This window comes from Aspergillus steynii, assembly GCF_002849105.1.
Source record: "Aspergillus steynii IBT 23096 chromosome Unknown P170scaffold_4, whole genome shotgun sequence".
Taxonomy (NCBI): Eukaryota; Fungi; Ascomycota; class Eurotiomycetes; order Eurotiales; family Aspergillaceae; genus Aspergillus; species Aspergillus steynii.
In genome coordinates this window covers 953564-975193 of record NW_020194401.1, presented here as the reverse complement: position 1 = coordinate 975193, position 21630 = coordinate 953564, and the positions used below count along the sequence as shown (strand labels likewise).

General features: G+C 54.4%; 6 protein-coding genes across 6 annotated transcripts; 4 read left to right on the top strand and 2 right to left on the bottom strand.

Moving 5' to 3' along the window:
- Positions 1 to 797: 797 nt before the first annotated feature.
- Positions 798 to 2391, top strand: P170DRAFT_446721 (MFS transporter; the record flags this gene model as incomplete). The annotated part of the gene is made up of 3 exons (XM_024850826.1): positions 798 to 899; positions 958 to 1344; positions 1402 to 2391. The coding sequence occupies 3 exons, from the start codon at positions 798 to 800 to the stop codon at positions 2389 to 2391; spliced, it is 1479 nt and encodes a 492-aa protein (XP_024704236.1).
- Positions 2392 to 2549: 158 nt separating this feature from the next.
- Positions 2550 to 3616, bottom strand: P170DRAFT_407744 (acetyl xylan esterase; the record flags this gene model as incomplete). Its single annotated transcript, XM_024846696.1, has 3 exons — positions 2550 to 3002; positions 3087 to 3343; positions 3409 to 3616. The coding sequence occupies 3 exons, from the start codon at positions 3614 to 3616 to the stop codon at positions 2550 to 2552; spliced, it is 918 nt and encodes a 305-aa protein (XP_024704235.1).
- A 1523-nt stretch (positions 3617 to 5139) lies between these two features.
- On the top strand, positions 5140 to 7127 carry P170DRAFT_446719 (uncharacterized protein; the record flags this gene model as incomplete). Its single annotated transcript, XM_024850825.1, has 2 exons — positions 5140 to 6355; positions 6421 to 7127. The coding sequence occupies 2 exons, from the start codon at positions 5140 to 5142 to the stop codon at positions 7125 to 7127; spliced, it is 1923 nt and encodes a 640-aa protein (XP_024704234.1).
- Positions 7128 to 10334: 3207 nt separating this feature from the next.
- On the top strand, positions 10335 to 11165 carry P170DRAFT_475264 (uncharacterized protein; the record flags this gene model as incomplete). Its single annotated transcript, XM_024853241.1, has 1 exon — positions 10335 to 11165. The coding sequence occupies one exon, from the start codon at positions 10335 to 10337 to the stop codon at positions 11163 to 11165; it is 831 nt and encodes a 276-aa protein (XP_024704233.1).
- Positions 11166 to 12892: 1727 nt separating this feature from the next.
- On the top strand, positions 12893 to 14384 carry P170DRAFT_357611 (universal stress protein; the record flags this gene model as incomplete). Its single annotated transcript, XM_024844230.1, has 3 exons — positions 12893 to 13149; positions 13208 to 13598; positions 13665 to 14384. 3 exons carry the CDS (start codon positions 12893 to 12895, stop codon positions 14382 to 14384), a joined length of 1368 nt encoding a protein of 455 aa, XP_024704232.1.
- A 1603-nt stretch (positions 14385 to 15987) lies between these two features.
- P170DRAFT_358531 (putative eukaryotic translation initiation factor subunit eIF-4F) lies at positions 15988 to 21013 on the bottom strand (the record flags this gene model as incomplete). The annotated part of the gene is made up of 5 exons (XM_024844300.1): positions 15988 to 16120; positions 16194 to 16576; positions 16635 to 16718; positions 16786 to 20118; positions 20366 to 21013. The coding sequence occupies 5 exons, from the start codon at positions 21011 to 21013 to the stop codon at positions 15988 to 15990; spliced, it is 4581 nt and encodes a 1526-aa protein (XP_024704231.1).
- Between the last annotated feature and the right edge of the window lie 617 nt (positions 21014 to 21630).

Genomic DNA, 21630 nt, shown 5'->3' with positions numbered 1-21630 from the left:
TCAACCCGAAGTCGATCTCAAAGCATGCTGTCGGGAATAGGATCAAGGCCAGATCTGTCTCTGGCCGAGTTCTTCCCCGAATTGGCTGACTGCAATATGCTTCCGGTCTTTCATTTCGATGATTTCCATTCGGTTCGCCGGTCATTGATTTTGCTATGACTGGCCTGTCATTCTATCGGACAGAGTGAGCATCACGACATGGGCAAACTTGACTCCGAAACATGCGCTACAGACAGGCTCTATTCACGGCGTGCTTTGAGCTCACTGGGACCAGTTCCGCCGACTCCATGAGAAGAAGTGAGAGATAAAAGGTCCAAAGGCAAGCTCGATGAAAATGGCATTCCAAGCGATGGAATGCGAAGGAAAACGGCAGGCCAGGAATGAAGGGAGGGAGGATGCGAAACGGGAAAGAAGAGGATGAAAGATTCCGGAGGCAGAAACAAAAGTCACCTGTTCTTTCTTCCTGACCTTCCGCACTCTATTCCGTGACCTGATATTCTTTCACGGTCAGATTGCTGGCCTTATCAAGAGACTCCAGCACGTCATCGCACCGGAAGACTCGCAGCGATGCAACCCTAGAAACTCCGAGTTTTTCGGCCCAACTTACTGCATCCGACTAGATGAGACTATATTCTGACCGATCGTGAACAAGCTCAAGCTCAGGAGCCAAAGCCACCGATAGGCCAGCGACTTATCTGATCCGAATCAGTCCATCTGATGCGACTCGGGGAATTTCTGATCGCTACTTAAAGCTGGCATCTGTTCGGTCTTTTTCCGATTCTTCTCACAAGGTCATCATGGACGCTTCCAAAGAAACAACAGGATCTCCGGCTGTCGAAGCCCAGGAACAAGAGCTCGAACACACCCAGGCCCTCAATGCGCTAAAGGACACCTACGGAGTGAGTCCTCTCTATTCTCTCAAACAGGCAAGACAACTAATACTGAATCCTCTACCAGGCAACCTGGGATGGCCCCGATGATCCTCAAAGCCCCTACAACTGGACCCTGACGCGCAAAATTTCCATCGCCATGGTGGTGTCGTGTGCCCAGTTGGCCGGTCTCATGTCCGCCAGTATGATGGCCGCAGCCCTGGGCCAAATCGCGCAGGATCTGGGAATGAGTGAGCTGGCCACGCAGATCGCCTTCTCCATCTATATGCTAGGCGTAGGCTTGGGCCCGTTCCTGGTCGCTGCTTTGTCGGAGATGTACGGTCGCAAACCGGTCTGGATATCCTGCAACGTCTGGTACATCCTGTGGAATAGTCTCTGTCCTGTTGGAAATTCCCCGGGGCTGATGATGACCGGGCGGTTTCTCGCTGCGATTGGAGGCTGCGTGGGCGTTGCTGTAAGCCCTCTTCTCAATCCCATGCACCACGACATCAAGTGAGCTGATCCCATCCAGCTAACAGGCCCCATCATGGCCGACATGTTCCACGCCAAAGACCGTGGCAAATCCCTGGCCCTGGCCACGCTCATCCCCTTCCTCGGCCCAGCACTAGGCCCCATCATCGGTGGCCTCGCATCCCAGCACCTCCACTGGCACTGGCTCTTCTGGATCCTATCCATCTTCGACGCCGTCGTCCTGGCCGTGGGCATCCTCGTCATCAAAGAATGCTACACTCCCATCCTGCTGCACCGCAAAGCCCGCGCCCACAACCCCAACCACCAGCCCCTCCATGCAGTCGGTGGCCTCCTCTCGCAGCTTCGCAGGAACCTCTACCGCCCCTTACACATTCTGATCCACCGCCCCATCATCCAGCTCCTCGCCCTCATCTACGCCCTCGACTTCGGCATCTACATCCTCATGCTCTCCACCTACGCCTCCCTCTGGATCGACCACTACGGCCAGTCCCAAACCATCAGCTCCCTCAACTACATCGCCATCGCCGTCGGCACCACCCTCGCCGCCCAAATAGGCGGCCACCTCATGGACTTCATCTACCGACGCATGCGCGACCGAGCCACCCACGGCGCCCCGTCAACCCCCACGCCCGAGTTCCGCGTCCCCTACCTAATCCCCAGCGTCGCGCTCATCCCCGTCGGCCTGTTCTGGTACGGCTGGGCCGCTGAGAGCCACGCCCCCTGGATCGTCGTCGACCTCGGCGCCGCCATCTTCACCTGGGGCAGCTTCATGATCGGCCAGGGCTTGATGGCTTACTTGCTGGATGAGTTCACGCATACGGCCTCCGCCAACGCTGCGATGCGTCTGCTCTCGTATATCCTGGGCTTTGCGTTCCCCATCTTCGCGCCGCAGATGTATAAGCGGCTGGGCTACGGCTGGGGGAATAGTTTGCTGGCATTCCTGTTTATCGGATTGGCGGCGCCGGCGCCTTTGGTGTTGTGGGTTTGGGGGCCTAGGTTGAGGGCGATTGGGAGGGAGAAAGCGCCTTGATTTTTATAGATTTTATCACCGTCTATAGACACATGTCCTGGATCTACAGAAAAGGTTCTGTTCAGACTACTCACTGGAATCCAGGTTGCTAGAGGCATTCTAGTCCGTGCTAAATATACTTCATTGCCCAAACACACCCACCCACCCAAGAGAAAGACCTATGCAAACCCAAACCACTTCAAATCCTCCTCGCCCTGGATCTGAATCCCATGGTCCACACCCCCCGCCAACACACCGTGCACCTTCTCCCCCCAGACCGTCGTCTCGTAGTTTGCCACCGGCGTATCCGGCTTCGTCTCCTGCGGACTGTCGTAGTCGTACCCGAACACGCCCGCCCACTGCTTGCACGTCTCGTAGTAGTTCTGCGGGTACAGCGTGGCGTCCTCGCTGCCGTGGTAGATCTGCATCTTGGGCCGCGCGCCGTCGTACCCGGGGTACATGGCCTCGGCGATGGCGGCCCAGTGCGCCGGCGTGGTGATCGACTCGCCCTGCGAGCAGGTGCTGTTCCAGGCGTTTTTCTCGTCCGCCGTGCTGAGGAAGCAGCCGGCTGGGACGCCAGCGTAGACGATTCCGGCGGAGAAGAGGTCGGGATAGGTTGCTGCCATTACGTTCTGGTGGTGGGTTGTGTTAGCGTTATGTGTTGTGAGGTGTAGGGTTCTGGGTTGGAAATGGGGATGGGGAGGGGAGGATTATACCGTCATCATGGCCCCCGAGCTCAGCCCTGTCACGAAGACCTTGCTCTTGTCGGCCCCGTACTTGTCGATCGTCCAGGTGACCATGTTCGCGATCGAGTTGCTGTTGCCGCCGCCGTCGCGCGTCAGCGTCGACTGCGAGCTGACGTCCCAGCATTTCCCCTCGTAGGGACTCTCGGGGTAGATCACAATGAAGCCGTGCTGCTCGGCATAGGTGGCGTAGGGAGAGCCGGTGTAGTAAGCCTGCGCGGTGCCGGTGCCTGAGTGATGGATCTGTCAGATGACTCTGTTTACTGTGCTCATGGTGGGGGTGGATAGTACGCACAGTAATGGATAGCCACGATGATTGCCGGGTTCGAGGCCAGGTTGTTCGGCACGTAGATGTACATGCCCACGTTTGTGGGATTGTCCCCGAAGTCGGTGACTTGCTCGAGAGAGCCTGCGCGCGGCTTGAGCTTTTCATGGCCGAGGGCACGGGCGCTACAGCAGAGCGCGTACAGGAAGATGGAGAGAAGAATGCGAATGGGTGTCATCATGGCAGAGTGCTAATTGTGAGCTGTTCCTATCTAGAACTTGTGCGGCGGCTTCGACATGGTTTATGTAGAATCGCCTCGGCGGACGAGCGGAAGACAAGCAAACAGTAAAGCATTGCGGAGAACGGCTTCTTCTCCGCATTGACAGGGATCAAGACCGTGAAGCGTCAGTTGTTGCAGATAGGGTGCTGGCTGCTCCGTGACGAAATGCGCTAGACGCTGTTTCAGGCCTGTCTAGCGTCATGTCTAGTATGGGGATAATCACAGCCGAGCATTTCAGCCAAAAGACCTGCATAGGCTGGAGTGGGGATATTAGCCGTGACGAACTGGGTTGATATGCCGGATTGCTTTTAATTAAAATCTCAATAAGTAATTACTAGGCTAATTGCTGCATGTGTGATTAGCCACTCATCTTGTCAATGCTTTCACAGCTCCTAGTGTCTCCCAAGCGCTCACTTTGGTGTAGCCAACACTTCAGTGCTCTCGAGACGTTACTCTAGAAACGTTCTATTCCAGTTCATGCTCTCGTATGTTGAAGACCTTTGGCTCATAAAAGACCTGACTAACTCTGCATCAGCAGATCCTGATTTGTATTGCTTGTGGAGGTTCGTGTAAAACCACATAAGACAATTGAATTCATGTCCACATATATAGCAATGCAAATCCGAGCAGGAATAGCTAATTCTGAAGAGACCCGAATCATTTCGGATTGGATATCTGAGACCCCTTCTGGTATATGTTATGAGAGCGCCATGATGTGGAATTTGGCTGTTTCAAGAGCTGTATGATTGCACTTCAAGAACATCGCAGGTTTGTCCAACCATGGCTACACTAGCTATCATCTATGCCATTAGGTCAGTCAAGTCGCCTGTGAAACCGATCGGAGTGCGTGAAACAACACTGACCTTGCGACAGATCCACATCCAACGTGACCCGACAGCCCTAATCAATCAATCCATCAATTCATCATCAATCAATGAATCAATGATCAACACTGTCCAGCAATAACAAAAGTCATCGAGTCATCTCGCTATTTCCTGCCCCTTCCAGTCTGTTTCCCATTAAGGTTGAACAGCCTCATCAACCGTGATGTCAATGGTGGCGAATGAGCGATTATTCCCGTCCATTGGTTCCTCGGAGCTCCGCCTCCTTGAAAGAGGTCGAGAGCTTCCAGCCTGCATGGACTCGCATATGAAGAATGCTTAACTGCCAGCAGGGTTGACCCCCTCTCTTTTGCGTTGTATTTAACCTAACCTTCTTCCTCCCTTCCGTTTGAGTGGTCGCGATTTAATTGCGCAGAGCAACGCAGGACGTAGCGATGACACCGGCTCCAGTCGAGGCATTTATTGGCCTGTGCTAGCCAGACCGTCCTGTTAAGAACGCACAAAGACCTCATCTTTGATTCGGGATTTTCGCTGGACCTTTTTTAACTTTTGACCGTGCTGAAAGTCTTCGGGTTGAGCTGCACCGCGCCCTTCTGCTGTTCCCTCGCGCCTTCTTCGTCCCTTTCTCCCTGCCTACTGATGTCTCAGCGAGATAATTCTCCCCTGCGACTTTACCATCATTACATCTACATCTCCTTTTGGGTTCTCTTCGCCTCGGTGATCTTCTATGTCCCAGGCGGGGTTACCTATGCCGACTCCTTGCTTCTCTCCTCCGGTGCAGCGACCCAGACAGGCCTAAATCCCGTCGATCTCGACCGGCTCCATGTCGTCCAACAGGTGATACTGTGGGTCGTGCCCATGGTCACCAATGTGGTTTTTATGCACTCGCTGTTGGTTCTCGTCCGTCTGTATTGGTTTCGGAGACGATTTCGAGGCGCCATCCACGATGCCAAGACGCTGTGTCGGACGCAGCGCCGTCGGATGGATCAGGAGCTCGAGGATCAGGAACGAAACGCCGTGAACATTAGCAGACCGATAGTGCCACCTTTACCGGGAAGAATGAATGAAGAGCAGCCGTTGTTGGGGAGGATGGACGATGATGACGAGATATCCCCACGCAGGTACCAGGCCACGAGCCCGCACATCACGTTTGATGACGAGAACACGCTCGAGACCAAACCGAGACGCCGATCGAGTATTGTGTCTCGCCGACGCTCGATATCTGAATCAGCCGTCGACTCGGGTGCCCTGCCTGATCCCGCCGTCGTTATGCCACCGTTGCCCTCTTTGATGTGGCAGTCGTCCATAGCCAGCTACTCCGACTGGAACGAGGCACAGAAGGAGGAGCTGGGGGGCATTGAATATAGGGCGCTGAAGACACTGCTCGTCATCCTGGTCTGCTATTTTTTCGCGTTCCATGTACTAGGGACGGTGCTGTTCGTTGCGTGGACGTTGATCAGTCGACGACACGACCCGATCTTCTCAGACATTCATGTCGCTCCCTCATGGTGGGCTGCGTTCACTGCGGGCTCTGCGTTCAACGACCTGGGGTACACCTTGACGAGGAATTCCATGGCCCCCTTCCGCACGGATGCATTTCCCTTGTTGGTCATGACATTTCTCATCGTGATCGGAAACACAGGGTTTCCGTGCATGCTGCGATTAATCATCTGGTTTCTATCCAAGACGACATCCTACGGCACCGCTCTGGACGAGGAGCTGCAATATCTCCTGAATCATCCGAGGCGATGCTTCACGCTGCTTTTCCCTAGCGCAGAGACTTGGAGGCTGGCTGCTGTGCTTTTGATACTAAACGCGATTGACCTGGTTATCTTTTACACGATGCAAGAGGCAAGTCGTCTAGAGCCAATCTACCTTTCGGCCATCACAATAGCCTGCTAATACTTGATCAGATCCCAGGCGACGATCCCATCTCGCCAGGGATTCGTTTTGTGAACGGACTGTTTCAAATCGCCTCCACCCGCACGGCCGGGTTTAGCATTATATCGCTAGGCCACCTACACCCAGCCGTGCAGGTCTCCTTCGTGGTCATGATGTATATATCGGCGTTCCCCATCGCCATCGCCATTCGGAAGACCAACGTATACGAAGAAAAAAGCCTCGGCATCTACGAGGAAGACGACGAAGACGAAGACGAAGCAGCCAAGCCCAATGCAAACCGGGGTCTCGCCGCGCACATCCAGCGGCAGCTCGGGTTTGATCTCTGGTACGTGATGCTGGGCTTTTTCCTGGTTGCGGTGGCCGAGGGACCACGGCTGCAACCCCACGGCAAAGACATCGCGTTTTCGCTCTTCCCGATCCTCTTCGAGATTGTCTCCGCTTACGGCACGGTGGGTTTATCGCTGGGGTATCCCGGCACCGAGACCAGTCTCTGCGCGGAGTTCAACACCGTGTCGAAACTGATCGTCATTGCGATGCAGGTGCGTGGGCGACATCGTGGTCTGCCACATGCGCTGGACCATGCGATCTTGTTGCCATGCGAGGTACATCAGGGAGAGCATGGAGAATGGCCGTGGAAGCGGTGGCTGAAGAGACGGGGGTCGAACCTGAGTAGTTTTTTCCTGCACGGTGACGCTAACAATGGGGAAGCGGAGAGAATGGCATGAGGAGGCTCATTTACTCAATGTAGTAATCGCTGGGATCCCGCGCAAGGGATCACCAATTGTAGCTGTATGGCAATGGAAGAAATCCATATCTTTAATTGATCGGCTGGACGGAGCAGGGACCCCTAGTATGACTATGACACTGCAATAATGAACTGCGGAGCATGCAGGAGATTGGCTGTCGGTTCGGAGCGCCGGAACTCATCATTGTCACACATCAGGATTCTTTTTTCTTCCTATCGGACTGGCCGAAGCTGATGTATACAAACCCAGCGCATACCGCTCAGCAGCAGTAGCTCTTATTATCTGACGGATGGTCACAACCGATCCAGACCTAAATGGACCAGGGCAACTGCTGACGGGCAGAGTGTAATTTCTAATCGACAAGCCCAGTCCGACGCCGTCAGATTTTATCATCATCACCACTTCGGGGAGAGCGAGATAAGTCCGAGGAAACCCAAAAAGGAAAATCCATTGGACAATTGGGCTCGATGGTTCTCAAAGAAGTACATCTGCACGACCCGCAAGGCTAAGAGAGTGGATCCGCCGGCATCAAAATTCTTTCTCATGTGAGTCAACGATATTCGGAACTCGGCGCGGATGCGCAGAAGAAACAGCGAAAGAAAAAAAAAATCCTCAGCCCTAGACTGGATCCGCACCAAGGGACCAAGGGACCGAGGGACAGGAAACGTCCGATCCACGGATGAAAGCAGCGTTTGACAGTGGCAACGGACGACCGGCGAGACGAACGCCGACCCCGAGGTGGGCTGAGTCAGCGGGGTTCTTGTGCAGAGCCGATTACATACTTATTCCTGTCTATTATGCTTATGCATGGCTCGTCCGAGGCCGACCGCATCGCATCGCATCGTACGAACACGAACGAACTCCTCTTGCATCGCTCCAGGAACGAACCCAGCCCTACTGACTGCCTCATGCCATCTCGAGCAACATCCTTCTTGTCTGTCCCGGTTTTACCCCTGCCATGTCATTCTTCAGATCTGCCCAGGCCGGATGAAATCATGGGCGTTTTCTCTGGATGATCATTTGCGCCGGTCTTGGGGATCAATCGGCGTCGTGACGTCATGACTTCATCGGACGTGGTCGGTGACAGCCTATGATCCATAATGCCATTGTTTGGGGTAGAGCGCAGGCACATGCTGCGGTGGTTCGCAGCAGACGTGGCCAGGAGGTATTGGGTTTGGAGATCATCATTAGGTTGTTGACGAGGGGGGTTCATACCTCTTACATAGTATTATGAGAATACGCCTGCGGATGCAATTATGCATGGACATTATTTGTATCCACTCACCACTGTCTAGTCTCTGGTGCCATGTCGCGGCCAGATAGTAGTAGTCAGAAACAGCCTCCGATCGTGGCTCAGATCCACAGGGCGGTGTCCTCATCTGAGTCGAGTTGGCCAGATATTAGATAAGTTGTTAGATAACGGTCTGGGGATACGGATCGGAGATTTAATACGATCTGATTTGATTGCGTACGGTCTTACCCCTAGGGGTTATAACTATCTCTCTGCCTACTCCATACCTGGTTGCGACCTCGCACAGCCCCGGGGGATCTGCTCCTTGGCAGCCTCCCAGCCAAGAAGGATTCGTGGAAGGATTACTATCTGGAGACAATCCCAACCTCCCGGGAGAGTGCCGCAAGGAGCAACGCCAGAAGGAGTACGGAGCATCAGGTAGATACGTGCTCGGCTCGCAGGGTCCCTCTCTGCCGCATCCAAGGAGGGGGAATGTGGCCGCCTGTGTCAAGCCTCCGTGCCTGCGTATGTGGTGACGTGGTGATCTCTGGGGGAATCGCGGCGTGATCAAGATGATACTGCACACAACTCGGGATTCCGTGCACCAATGCGGTGCGAAGGGAGGCCGTTGTCCGAAATGCGATTACGAGCCAGATTGGCTGCTACCTACTTTGGGCGCAGTACGAAGTAAGGCAGGGAGGTTATGCATGGAGACGAATAAACGAGAGGTCGGACCGAGCGATGTGTAATACGAAATTACCATTCTGGGCATAAGGCGCTCCTCGGAGATGAGACGAGGGCGAGGAGTCATGATGACTTGCTGCCGAGTAGCCGTGGGGGATTGGAGCCGCGCCCTGTTTTTGGGGACACCAAACACGCTTGGGGATGACCAATTGCAGGATTAGGAATCAATCCGTGCTCATCCAGCATGACAGAGTCATTTCGGCGAGATGATTTCCAAGCAGCTCGAAAAAGGGAACGAGCTACGGGGGTAGTTCGCTGGAATGCAATGCTCACTAATGGACATCTCGTATAAGCTTCCCACGGGACGCAGCATCCGGGCAGATGAAGAGGGAAAGAATGAATAATGGAACGGAAGTAAGGCTGCCGGAGGTAACGGCGGCGGAAGGATTGGTCATCCATCTCCGTCCGGACTTACGCCGGTGACTCACGGTACTGCGCCGTGATTGGCGGGCTGCCCAGGCGGTCAGGGGTCGGGGCCAAGGGACTTGGCCAAGTGGGGACGCTTGGGGGCTTTTTTCTTGGGTTTTTTGCTGGATTTTGCTGTCTGCCTCCGGGATCCGATCGGCGTGTCGGACTTGGACGGTTCACGGAAATAAAAAAAAAATAAAAATTAAAAAGGAAAAAAAAAAAAAAAAAAACTAGATTCTATACGTACCGGAGTTTGCTTAGCACATGGAAAACAAAAGAAAAAAAAAATAGAAATGTAAGAAAAAAAATAAATCAGCCTACTCTATTTTTCTCTCAGCAAGTGGATATATCAACTCCTGGTCGCCCCGTTGATCGATACATTCGCCTGCCTCTATACTCGTCTCTTCCACCTTCAGACCGATACTTCGCACGTCCCATCGCCCGCCAGCATCGACCTACATAATATCACATAATCCTACATCCCTCCCTCCAGCCTGCCCAGCCAACAACCATCCGTCTGCCAGCTAGCCTCGTCGAACGGACAACCAGTGGATCCCCGCCTGACGAGTGTTCGATTTTGATTGATTTGCCGGCCTATACGCGTCGCCATTATTATCTATCGATTTCCCCAGCTGCCGCCGACTGCATTCTTCAGGCGGCCAAAAGTACGCCGCGATAAGCCTTGACTCACCGCCCCGCGCGCCCCGCCCTGATTGGACGATCGCCGACCGCCGGATCAAGCAAGCCTGACTGCCTGAGTCACCGATTGAGCTCATAAGCACATCAACGCCGGACTTTGCGCCATGGCAGACTCCACCACTTCTACTTCTACTTCTCTGGCCCTTTCCTCCTCCCCTCCCTCGCGCCAGACTTTCTCCTCTCCCAGCTCCTACTTCACCTCGCTCGCTCGGAGACGCCAACAAAAGAAAATGAGCATCACTCAGACCTACTACCTCGCCCACACCGCCCGCAAGAAGCTCACGCGCGAGGCCTCGCGGGCGGACCATGACCTGCGTCTCCTCGTCGGACACGCCAACCTTCTCGATTCGCTGATGCTCGACCTCGCTGCCGCCGAGCAAGAACAAGAACGCTGGTTCAACCAGACCGTCAGCGGCGCCACCAAGACCACTCCCGACGCCGAGCCCCGCCGCATCCAATGGGCCGAGACCGTCGTCGAGGAGCCCGAGGAAGATTGGGACGCCGACGACCTGTCGGACGTCGACTCGGATGTCAGCGACGACGACTCCGACCTGAGCGAAGATGAATACGAACCCACCCTCTACACTCCCGTCCGCCGACGGGCCCCGTCGCCCGTCGCGGTCATCCGCGAGAAAGAAGTGGAGGAAGACTACGAGACCGACTCGGACTCGGAGTTCGAGTATGACGATGCCGAGGACCTGGAGGAATTGACTCTCACTCGATCCCCCTCCCGGCAATCGCCGCCCGAATTGTCCCTGGACTTGGACGAGGAGTCGGAAGACGACTCCATGCCGCCGTCCCCGCCTCAACCCACGCTGGACTCGTTCAGCGAGAAGGGCGTCCAAAACACCGAAATCCCGCTGTCCGATGCCGAATTGGACCAGGGGTATTACATCTCCAACCCACCGCAGAACCCGATGATTGAGGCCTATTAATTGGGCCTCAACTCTCTCGACGACTCGATCGTTGTATCATACTGCGATGTAATACCCCCCTGACTCTACTCATTTTCGTGTGTTTTGGCATTCTTCAGCGGGTCCGGCGTTTTGATTTTTTGGGATACAAAAATTTCTTTTGGGATTTCTGGTTGGCTACTTGGGTTTAGCACTTTGCATGGTGCGAATTTGCATTTACCGGTGTTCAGACTATGGCGTGCCTAATGCATTTGGGCATATTTTTTATTTGATAATACTCTCCTCTTGACGGAATTTTTCAGTGCCTTGGGTTCCCCACTGTTGGGCCTCGTTGTACGGAGTACATTGGCCTTTGGGGGCAGATTTGGCATAAAGATCTACGATGATGATTTATCTATACATAGCTAGAACATTTTTTACATATAGGACAGGAATTCTACACACCAAATTTCCACTACATCAATTCTTCCTCTACTCCGTACTATCAGATTATCTTCCTCGATCTCTTCTTCACATCTTCGCGAGAATCTTCGTCCAACCTTCGATCGCCTTCGGATGGACCCTGGAAGTTTGCGTGCTTGCCTGCCGGCCCACTTCTGGGCTGGGACAGCCCGATCGTTGGGCAGACTATCGTGTCTAGACTCCAGGCCGGCAGGTCCGCGCCGATCATTCAGCGCCAGCCGAGCACACCGCCCCGTCGACATGATGAGTCCATCACATGGCGATCAGCCGCCGCGATGATTTGCTGCACCGCGACTATTGGTTTCGACGCCGGACTAGTGGCCACTGTCCTGACGGTCTGGATCTGCAGCGGTGACTTGGTGCGCGGGTTGAGTGTTGGCCGTCCGTCCCTCTCGTCTGACTTGTCGTGCTCTGATCAACCGCTCAGGATTCTCAACGGATCCGCCCGGAAATTTCGGCTGGGGGATTTGCCGTCGCTGATAAGATTCGGAGACTGGAGATTATTTTTTTTTGGCTGGACTTTGTTTCCCGGGCGCGAGGACTCGCGCGGATCCTCGGACGCCGTGGATCCGAAGTACGGAGGAACTAAGGACGACAGGCCATAACGTTAGGTAGTTTGCGGTTTAGTTGGTTCGTAAGTCGTTGGATCGTGTTTTGGCTATGCTCAGTAGGCATGTTTGGCCGAGATGGCGGTGGCGAAGAGGATTGACTGCTCGGATGGTAGGGAATCCGGGATCGCTCATCGTCCATGTTGATGATGTTGGAGATGTCAAGATAGATGCTACGACTCGTAGTAAGAGTAGTAGTAGTAAGCAGTTAATCCGGAGAAGGGCAGGTCATGTGCCGCCCAACGTGACTTGGCCCAGACAGGCAGGTCACCGCCTTAGGCAGCAACCCCTCCGTCATTCGATCGTTCCATCTTCGCATCCCTTCTTCTCTTTGCTCATTGCCGAGCTTCACCTCCAGCGCACGAGCGTCAGACTGATCCCCTGCTGACCTTGTCGGGAGTTCGATCCCATTTCCCCTCTGACGACGCTTCCTTCCCCTATTCCGAACCATGATCTGCGACCTCCGAATCATACCACTGGCAGAACTTCAGGAGCTTCACGGTGGCTGAGCTGCGGGGTTGATTCACTCTGATCTCATCACCTGTCAACAAAGAGACGGCGCCTTCTATAGCACGCGCACAAACACCCGCCCTCCGCCTCTCTCCTTCTCGGTTTTTTCCCCTCCCTCCTACTTCTCCGACCTGCTTTCTTACATCTCCCCGACCCACCTCTTTCATCATGGCATCTTCCTCGCCCAAGAATTCGCTCGATAGCGACGAGCACTCGCTCGAGAACACCGACGCCCGGCCCTCGCGCCTCCCTAACAAAGCTCGTCACCCTCGACGAAAGTCTATCCAGTTCAACATCGGCGGCTCCGAGCCTCAACAAGCTTCATCCCGGGCTTCGAGCATCGCGGGGCGCAAGCGCTCGCAGAACGATGTGCCAGAGAAAGAGCATCGGAATTCCGCTCGGGGACATTCGCCTCCACCGCCTAAGTGAGTTTCGCCTTACAATGACCACTGAACACATGCTAACCACCCGTGCGCTTTCTAGAACCTACGAACGCGGTGTTTCCTTCGACACGTTCGACAATCCCGACGCCCCGGACTTTTCGCTCACCTTGAACTACAAGCACAAAGGCCACCAGTCGACTCGTCGCAGTCGCACCTTTCTTTGTGGCACTGACCAGAACGACTATTCGGACTTTGCGCTCGAATGGCTGATCGATGAGCTGGTGGACGATGGCGATGAGATTGTCTGTCTTCGCGCGGTTGAGAAGGATTCCACAATTGCAAGCGACGCGGGGATTGAAGCAGGCAAATACCGCAAAGAGGCGGAAAAGCTGTTCGAGCAGGTCATCCAAAAGAACAGTCATAATGAAAAGGCCATCAGCTTGGTGTTAGAACTGGCCGTCGGAAAAATCCAGGACATCATCCAGCGCATGGTATGTTCTGCCTCCCCTCCCCACTCGCTTCTGCAGCGATTGAATTGATTAGCTGACGACACAAAGATCCGAATCTACGAGCCTGCCCTCCTCGTCGTCGGAACGCGTGGCCGCAGTCTTGGTGGCGTTCAAGGGCTCCTGCCTGGTTCCGTCTCCAAATACTGCCTGCAGCAATCGCCCATTCCTGTTATTGTGGTCCGACCATCTACGAAACGCGAAAAGAAAAAGAAGAAGCGTCTTGCCGATCCGACCCGACGCAGCTATAATAATATTTTGGAAATGAGCGAGCGACGGGGAAGCCAAATATTCGACGGAGGTTCCAGCACGGAAAGCAACGTCTCGCGACTGCCGGGTGAAGAGGCAGCGGTTGCCGCCGCGCTAGGTCTTCCTCAGACCTACACCAACTCGCGCAGCTCTCTCTCTACATCCGAGAGAAGCAGCGGCAGCCATGGCGATGCGGACTCGCCATCCCCGAACGCGGATTCCATCGACGCTGCCCGAAGCCCGGCTACGCCGAGCCCCGAGACCACCGAGAGTGACACCGGAACAGATGAAGAGCCCATTTCCTCCAAGAACCACGATGGACAGTCATCGCAGCATCAATCATCGGATCGCAACGGCAGCATTTCCACGCAAGGAAGCACCGCTTCAACTGAGGCGTCAACCACCGAGGACGAGCAGGCGAACTCGACAGGCCCCGGTGAGAATCACAGCGGCCCCAAATATAACATCCCAGTAATTGTCACGCCGGATGACATTGCCAATTCGAAGAACCATAAATCTTGATTACGGCATCAGGACCCATTGGACTCTCGCGCCCTCATCGACATAGCGCTTTTCTTTTTCAGACATCCTGGCCTTGATTTTTGCATCAGCCCAAAAAGCCTACAGCCGATGTTGACCAGAATCAACAACCACTCTACTCCTCATTTATCCAAATGAGAGTAAGAACGAAAGAGGACACAACTCCACTCCGCTCTATGCACACACAATGTACACAAGACATAGAAAGAAATAAACCACCGGCGCAAGCCCTACAGACGGACAGACCGACCCACCACTTCCAACGCTCGCAGGACACCCAATACACCGCGATAAAGACGAGCATCATCACCAGCTATACACGGGCTACATACATGCATACACACATACCTACCGGAGTAAAGACATCCAGGAGGAAACAAGTCTAGATATAGACAGCGTCCGGCCTCAAACCCAAAGCCTTGGGAGTCTTCAGGACGCATGGAAGTGAGCAGCATGATCTTGTGCTCAGTCTGGTACCAAGGTCGTCTATCCACTCGATCGACGCATAGCTTTTGTCAATCACAGTAGTAATGCAATCACATATCCACTACCTAGAAACTTGAACCATTAGCTAGACCAGACCAACGAACAACTAGACCTCCATCCATCAGATTAAGAACTAAGGCTCGACCCCACCACACAACCCAGACAACACCTCATAAAAGCATGCATACCTAGCCCCATGTCAAACACTACTACGGAGTACGTATATCACACTACACAAAGAAAAAGACCAGCAAAGAAATATATAAGAAACTAAGAAATAAAAATTCACATAAGGGAACTTTTTCTAACAAATTTTGTCTAAAACAATATAAAAGAGACAGCAACATCAGCAGCAGAAGAAAGAAGAAGAGGTAATCGCCAGCACACACCAAAGCCAGTGTAGATGCAATGCAAACACAGCGCGAGACAAAAAAAAAAAAAGCAAAGCGCACATGACATGACAACGGACTAGATTTCTCACGGGAAAAAAAAGCAACACGTAGAAAAGAAAAAGTCATAAGCCTCGATGATTCGTCCACATCCCTGATCTGAGTGAGTGTTCAGATGGAAAGGGGGACAGGATCATTTCAAAGCTCTCCGGGTATTGGAAATGCATGATAAAAAAGAGAACAGCAAAATGAAAACGTCAACAATAGGAGGGCAAGACAGGGCAATCAAGAACACTCCTAACCTGCAGACCAACCTATCTCGTTAAAAAAGATTCTTCAAAAACAAACGCTTCTTTTTTCACATTACCCTCCCATTATGGGCTCTTGATCCCCTCAACTCATGTTTTTTGAATTTTTTTTCCATTTTGGACAAGCACACATTCATTGTACATTATAAATCGGAGGTCCATCTCTCCCAAACAATGGAATGATAGAGCATGAAGAAGACAAAGTGAAGAAGAATGGGGAAGAGGATGGGCAACCGATTCTTTTGAGTCGAAAATCATGGACGAGAAAGGGAGGAATGTTCAGATAACATGAATGTCATGACGGGACGAAAACATGTCAGGGAAGCAAATAAGAAGTAGTCTTTCCAGAAGAAACGAAATAATTTTTTCATTATCATTGCCAAAAAAGAAAAAGAGAAGAATCTATGATGCCTCCTCGCCGGCCTTGGAAGGTCGACGCTCAGTCGCCGGCTGCGACTTGGTGAGCAGAGGAGAGGTCGGGTTGGAGGGAGGAGAGGTGGCCATGTTGTCGCGGTCTTCGAGGCTAGCCAGGGCGCTAAATAAAGAAAGGCAGTTAGTATCGAAACAATCTAGACAAGATGCATCTAGAGACAGCAAGATCAACCTACCTGAACGCGTTCATCGACGAGGCGGCCTCCTTGTCTTCCTTCTTGCCAGCAGGGGGCGTTCCGTTTCGGCTGCTAGCAGCGCTGTCGTCGCTACCACGGACGAGGTTGCCTCCGGGGCCAAGGTTCTTCCGGCCACTGTTACTTCGAGAGCCGAGCATGCTCGAGGGACCAAAAGACATGGGCTGGTTGGTGTTGCGCGTGGTCCGCAGACGACGAAGATCGTCACTGCCGACCTTGCTGGAGGCGTAATCCGGAGGAGGTGCCTGGTTACCGTAACCGCCGGAGAAGTTACGAGAATCACCACGACCCATGTTGGGGCGACCGCCCCGAGAGGCTTGCTGGCGGAGACGCTCCATCTCAGCCTCCTGATGGGCACGAGCAGCCTGGGAATATAACAGTTAGCACTGGGATCATCGATATCGAAAGCATCATCAAGCATACCTCTTCACGGATCTGCTGGATGGTCTTGGGGCCCTTGTCGGAGTCCTTGGACTGCCAGCGAGAGGTGCGCAGATCAATGATATCCTAAAAGAAAAAGTCACGAGGTTAGACAATGGGACTAGAAAGGTATTCGTTCCAGAGGGGGACTCACCATGAGCATGAAACGCATTCGGCTGGGCAGGTTAGGTGTCTGGACCATGAGGTTGATACGGTGGAAGTAGGCATCCATCATAGCGTGACCCTTCTCAGAAACATCAAGGCTGGCACCGATGGTACGCAGGAGACTGGTCAAACTCTCGACCTCGGCCTCATCAGGCACACCCTCGTAGTCGACGAGCTTCTTGACACACTCGTGCATGATACGCTCCGTAAGCATGCCCAGCTTGTACAGTTCACCGATGAATTTAACGAGACCCAATCCACGACGCTTGGCGGCGGCGGCAGCGTAGTACTCGTCCGACATCATAGCAGCCTCTTCGGTCTGACCCTCGGGCTTAGGAGGCAGGTTGACCTTCCAGCCACGCTCGAACTCTTCCTGACAGCGGTTGAGGAGATATTTACGGAACAAGCTGCCACCAGCGACAACGTTGCCGCTCTTATCGCGGATGTTCTCGTCCTTGATATCCATGCTCATGCTCTCAAGCATACGCTTGCAGAACTTGGCATAGATTGAGGCCCAGTGAGCCTCATCCGTGGCCTTCTCGAAGGTGAGCTGAATGACTTGCCGCAGCGTACGTCCATCGGTCTCGTCCTTGGACTGGGACACAATCTCGAGGATCTGGCCGGCAATCTTTTCGAAGTTTTCGGGAGTCATCTTGTTCAGAGCAGCCTTGACCTTACGCTGCACCATATCGGGGGGCATGTGAGCGGTGCCACCGGGAGTAGGACCAGCGGTAGCAGCCTGTCCCACGCTGCGAGGCTTCCAGCCGGTGGTCGAGACTTGCAAAGCCTGGACCTCCTTACCGGCGGTGAGGGGCATCGTCTTGAGCATTTCTTCTTCCTTCTTCGCCTGGTGCTTGCTGTGCTTGCTGCCGGATCGAGCGTTCGAGCGGCTCGATCCCACGCGCGGAGACGATGGCATGCCCGGGTGCATGGCGTTAGCAGAGTTGGTTCGGCTGAGGGAAGGAGCACCCATTCCCAGACCAGGGCGGCCAAATTGACCGAAGGGGTTGCCCATGGAGGCGGTGCGCGCGGCGTTGGCCAGAGCAAAGCGTTGCTCGGAGGTGGAGTTGGGGGGCAAACTCTGGCGCGAAGCAGGCTGGCCGAAGTTGCCCATCTGGAAGCCCTGGGAGACACCACCCCGCGAGCTGTTGCGACCACCCATCATGGGGGTGCGAGCCGACTGGGGACGCGACGAATCGCTGTCTCCCACCGTCTCACGGACACGCGAGTCCCAGTCGATGGAGGGCTTCTCCTTGAACACGGCTTGGAATTGCAGCAAGAACTCCTTGTTGTAGTGGAACTTGCGGTCGGCCGGGGCGCTGGCATTCAAGGCCGGGTTGGGAGAAACAACGGAGGCGGGGTAGGTGATCTTGCTCAGATCTTCGATCAAACGAGCAGAGTGCAGAGCCTTCATGGCAGCACTGGGCTGAGGCGGCTCGACAGCCTTGTTGGTCTCCAACTTCAGCGCAGCCGGCTTCTCGCGCTTGGCGAGGCCAGGCTTGGGGGGAGGGCCCATGGAAGCATCCGAGCCAGGAGTAGCGGTGCCACTCTCGCCAGGCGTGCTGGTCTCGGTGGCAGCAAATCCGCCCTTCTTCAGGGAAGCGAACAGCTCCTTGTTGCTGTCCTCCTGCTGCTCGCCGGCCTGCTGCTTCTTCATCTTGGCCTCTTCCAATGCCTCGGCCTCCCGCTCGGCGCTCTTCATGTTCGCCTCGTAGGCCTCGAGCTCTTCGCGCTCCTTGCGCTCCTTCTCCTCCTTGTCCGCCTTCTTCTTGGCATAGTATGCCTCTTCGGCGGCACGCTCCTTGGCCTCGAGTTCAGCCATTTCCGCCTCAAGAGCATCGTAGTCGATGTCGTCCTCGTCGTCGGCAGGGGCGGGCTGCGAATCCGCGGCAGGCTTGGAGTCCTCCTTCTTGTCCTTAAGACTGAGGTCCTCCAGACCCTTGCGCGCGGCCTCCTCCTCGGCGGCCTTCTTCTGGTCGGCCTCTTCCTGCTCCTTCTGCTTGCGGGCGGCCTCCTCTTCTTCCTTCTTGCGGGCGGCCTCTTCCGCCTCCTTCTTCTGCTTAGCCGCGAGTTCCTCTTCTTCGACCTTGCGGCGCTGATCCGCCTCGTCTTGCTCGATCTTCTGGCGGACCGCGTCCTTCAGCTCCTTCTTCTTCTCCTCGTCCGTCTTAACGCTCTTGGAGTCGGATCGGGTGTGATCAGTACCGCTACCAGTGCGAGGAGGGGGAGTCGAAGTGGGCGTTGCCATCTTGACGGGGGAAGGAGTGGCGCGCGCAGGAGAAGCGGGCGTCTTTTCGAAGGTCTTGACAGCGCCGCTGCCGGGATCCTTGATGACGATCGCGCTCTTCTTGGCAGGAATGAAGAAGGTGGGCTTACCGGTGGGGGCAGGGCTGTTTGAGGAGCGGCTGGCGGTGTGGGCGTGGGTGGGCGCTTGGGGACCAGCGGGAGGCTGTCCCTGTCCGAGGCTGGAGCCGGGTCGGTCGTTGGAAACCTGCGAGGGGCTTCGGGACAGGCTGGCGGCCTGAGGCTGGGGCTGGACGGGGAATTGGGGCTGCATGAAGCCGGCCTGCGGGTTGTAGGGCATACCGGGGCGGGTCTGCGGCGACGGGGGGGTCATGTACTGCTGCATGGGATAGCCCTGGTTGTAGTAGGCATAGTTCCCGTCGTACGGATACTGGTTAGATTTCATCAGCGTTAGATATTGCTCGAATTGACCACTCTCGGGCGCCAGATTGGGAGGAGGGAGACGAGGGAGACGCATGCTAGCAGGGGGCAAAGGCAAATTGGGGGGATGTAAAACGCGCTGTGCTTGCTTCTTCTTGGGGGGAAATGGGCCACGACGTAGGGACTTCTGGGAATAATGGGTCCTCACAGGTTGCGGGGCCATATGGGGGCCGTAGTTGTTGTAGGGCTGGGGAGGCATCTGCGGAGGCGCCATGGGGACCTGGTTCATCTGCGGCGTCGCCGGATGAGCGCTGGCTAACGCAGGGCTGCGACTAGCCTGAGGCGAGTTGGGGAAAGGCGCCAGGGGACGGCCTGCGTTAGGGCCATGGAACTGAGGACCCATGTTGGCACCACCGCGAGGCTGGTTAGGCGTGCGGAAGCTGGGAGCCGGGGAGTAAGGCATCTGGCCTTGATAATTTCCCGACTGGGAGTACCCGCGGCCACGGCCACCCTGATGGTGATAACCACCGCGTCCTCCCGGACCACTACCCATATGGTTGCTCATGTCACTGTGTGTCGACTGAGACGATTCGCGTCGCAGATGAGTCGACTGAGGTCCGGGACCAAGGGGGGCCTGAGCATTCGGGCGCATCTGCTGCTAGTGGATGAACATTATTATTAATCCCAGGAATTTTCACGGTATGCCAAGACAAGGGCATGATCTTCGCGTTTAAATTTTTTTCCTCTGGCCCTCCCTTTTTTTTTTTCGTTTTACCCTTTTCCCCAAGAAAAGAAAGAAGAAAGCACAAAAGGGAAAAGTCGGATGAAAAAAATGACAATGATAAAAAGAAAATCGAAGTAGTAAAAGAAAGTAAAAAAGGAAACAAAGGAAATTTTGAACTTACGTTGTCCCCTGCTTCACCGAAGCTTCCAAAGTTCGGAACGTTACCCTGAGACTGGTAAGACGACGGCGGTGGCCGGCCACCGCTCGAGGCGGGCTGGGGGATGGGCGAGGGCGAAGTCTGGGGCGAAGTGACACGAGGGTTCATGTTCGGGGTGACGGCCAAACCGGCCTGGGGCTGGTTCGCCAGAACCGCAGGGTTTCCCATGTTGGGGGAGGTCTGCTGGTTGGCAGCGAAACCAAACTGCAAGCTATTGGGGCGACTGTTCGAGCCACCGTTGGGAATATAACCGGAGGTACCAGCGGAGGTGATGGTCACGGAGGGCTTGCGGGAGTGGTCTCCTTGCGAGGAAGCCGGGGCCGGGGCGCCATTGACGATAGTGACGCCGGACGACTGAGATTGCTGCATGGGTTTGCCGCTCACAGGAGATACTGAGGTCGACTTCCCATGGTGTGGTGAACCGCCCACGGTGACGGGAGCGGCGGTCGAGTCCGTCGCGGACTTTTTGGTCGCGTTTGCGTAGGACCTGGTCGAGGCAGGCAGGGGGGAGGTCTTCCCACTGAGCGATGGGGAGGAAGCGTGCGAAGCGGCCTGGTTCGAGGTGCTCTGTCCTTGAGGTTGAAGGCCTGACTTGGGAGGGATCGAGCTCATTAGACAGGTCGATTTAAATCACGAGAGGGAAATAAATAGAGTCGCTCGTCGGATGAGGATGGAAATCGGATGGAAGAGGAAAAAAGAACGACGTCAAAAGTTGACGACGGATAGGAAAGTGTGATGTCAAAGGCGTGTTACAATAGACGAACACGCTCTAGATCCCACATCCAAAGGATTCGACTGATCCCACAGGATAATCAGAGAAACCTGACGTAAAGGGAAAAGAAAAAGACCGCCGACAAAGGGGGACTTGATCAAAAAAAAAGAATCACGTCGTGGTCAACGACGATGGGTCTGGGGTAAGAAAAGGAAAAGGAGAGGAGAGGAAGGGAAAAGGAAAAAAAAAAAAAAGAGGGGACAAAAAAGACAGTCAATTTTTGGTTTTCCCGAATTTATTTTTTCCTTAATCCTTTTTGGTTCCTTCTTCGGGTGTGGTGGTGTTTTTTTTTTTTTTTTTTTTTTTTTTTTTCTTACTGTCTTAACGAGCGTGTAAGAAAAAAAAAATGTGTGGCGGAGGTATGCCAACAACCCCCAACCAGTGGTCTGACGAGATTGGATAGTGATAGGGATGCGTCCTTGCAATTGATGACTCTTTGGATTTCTATCATGATAAT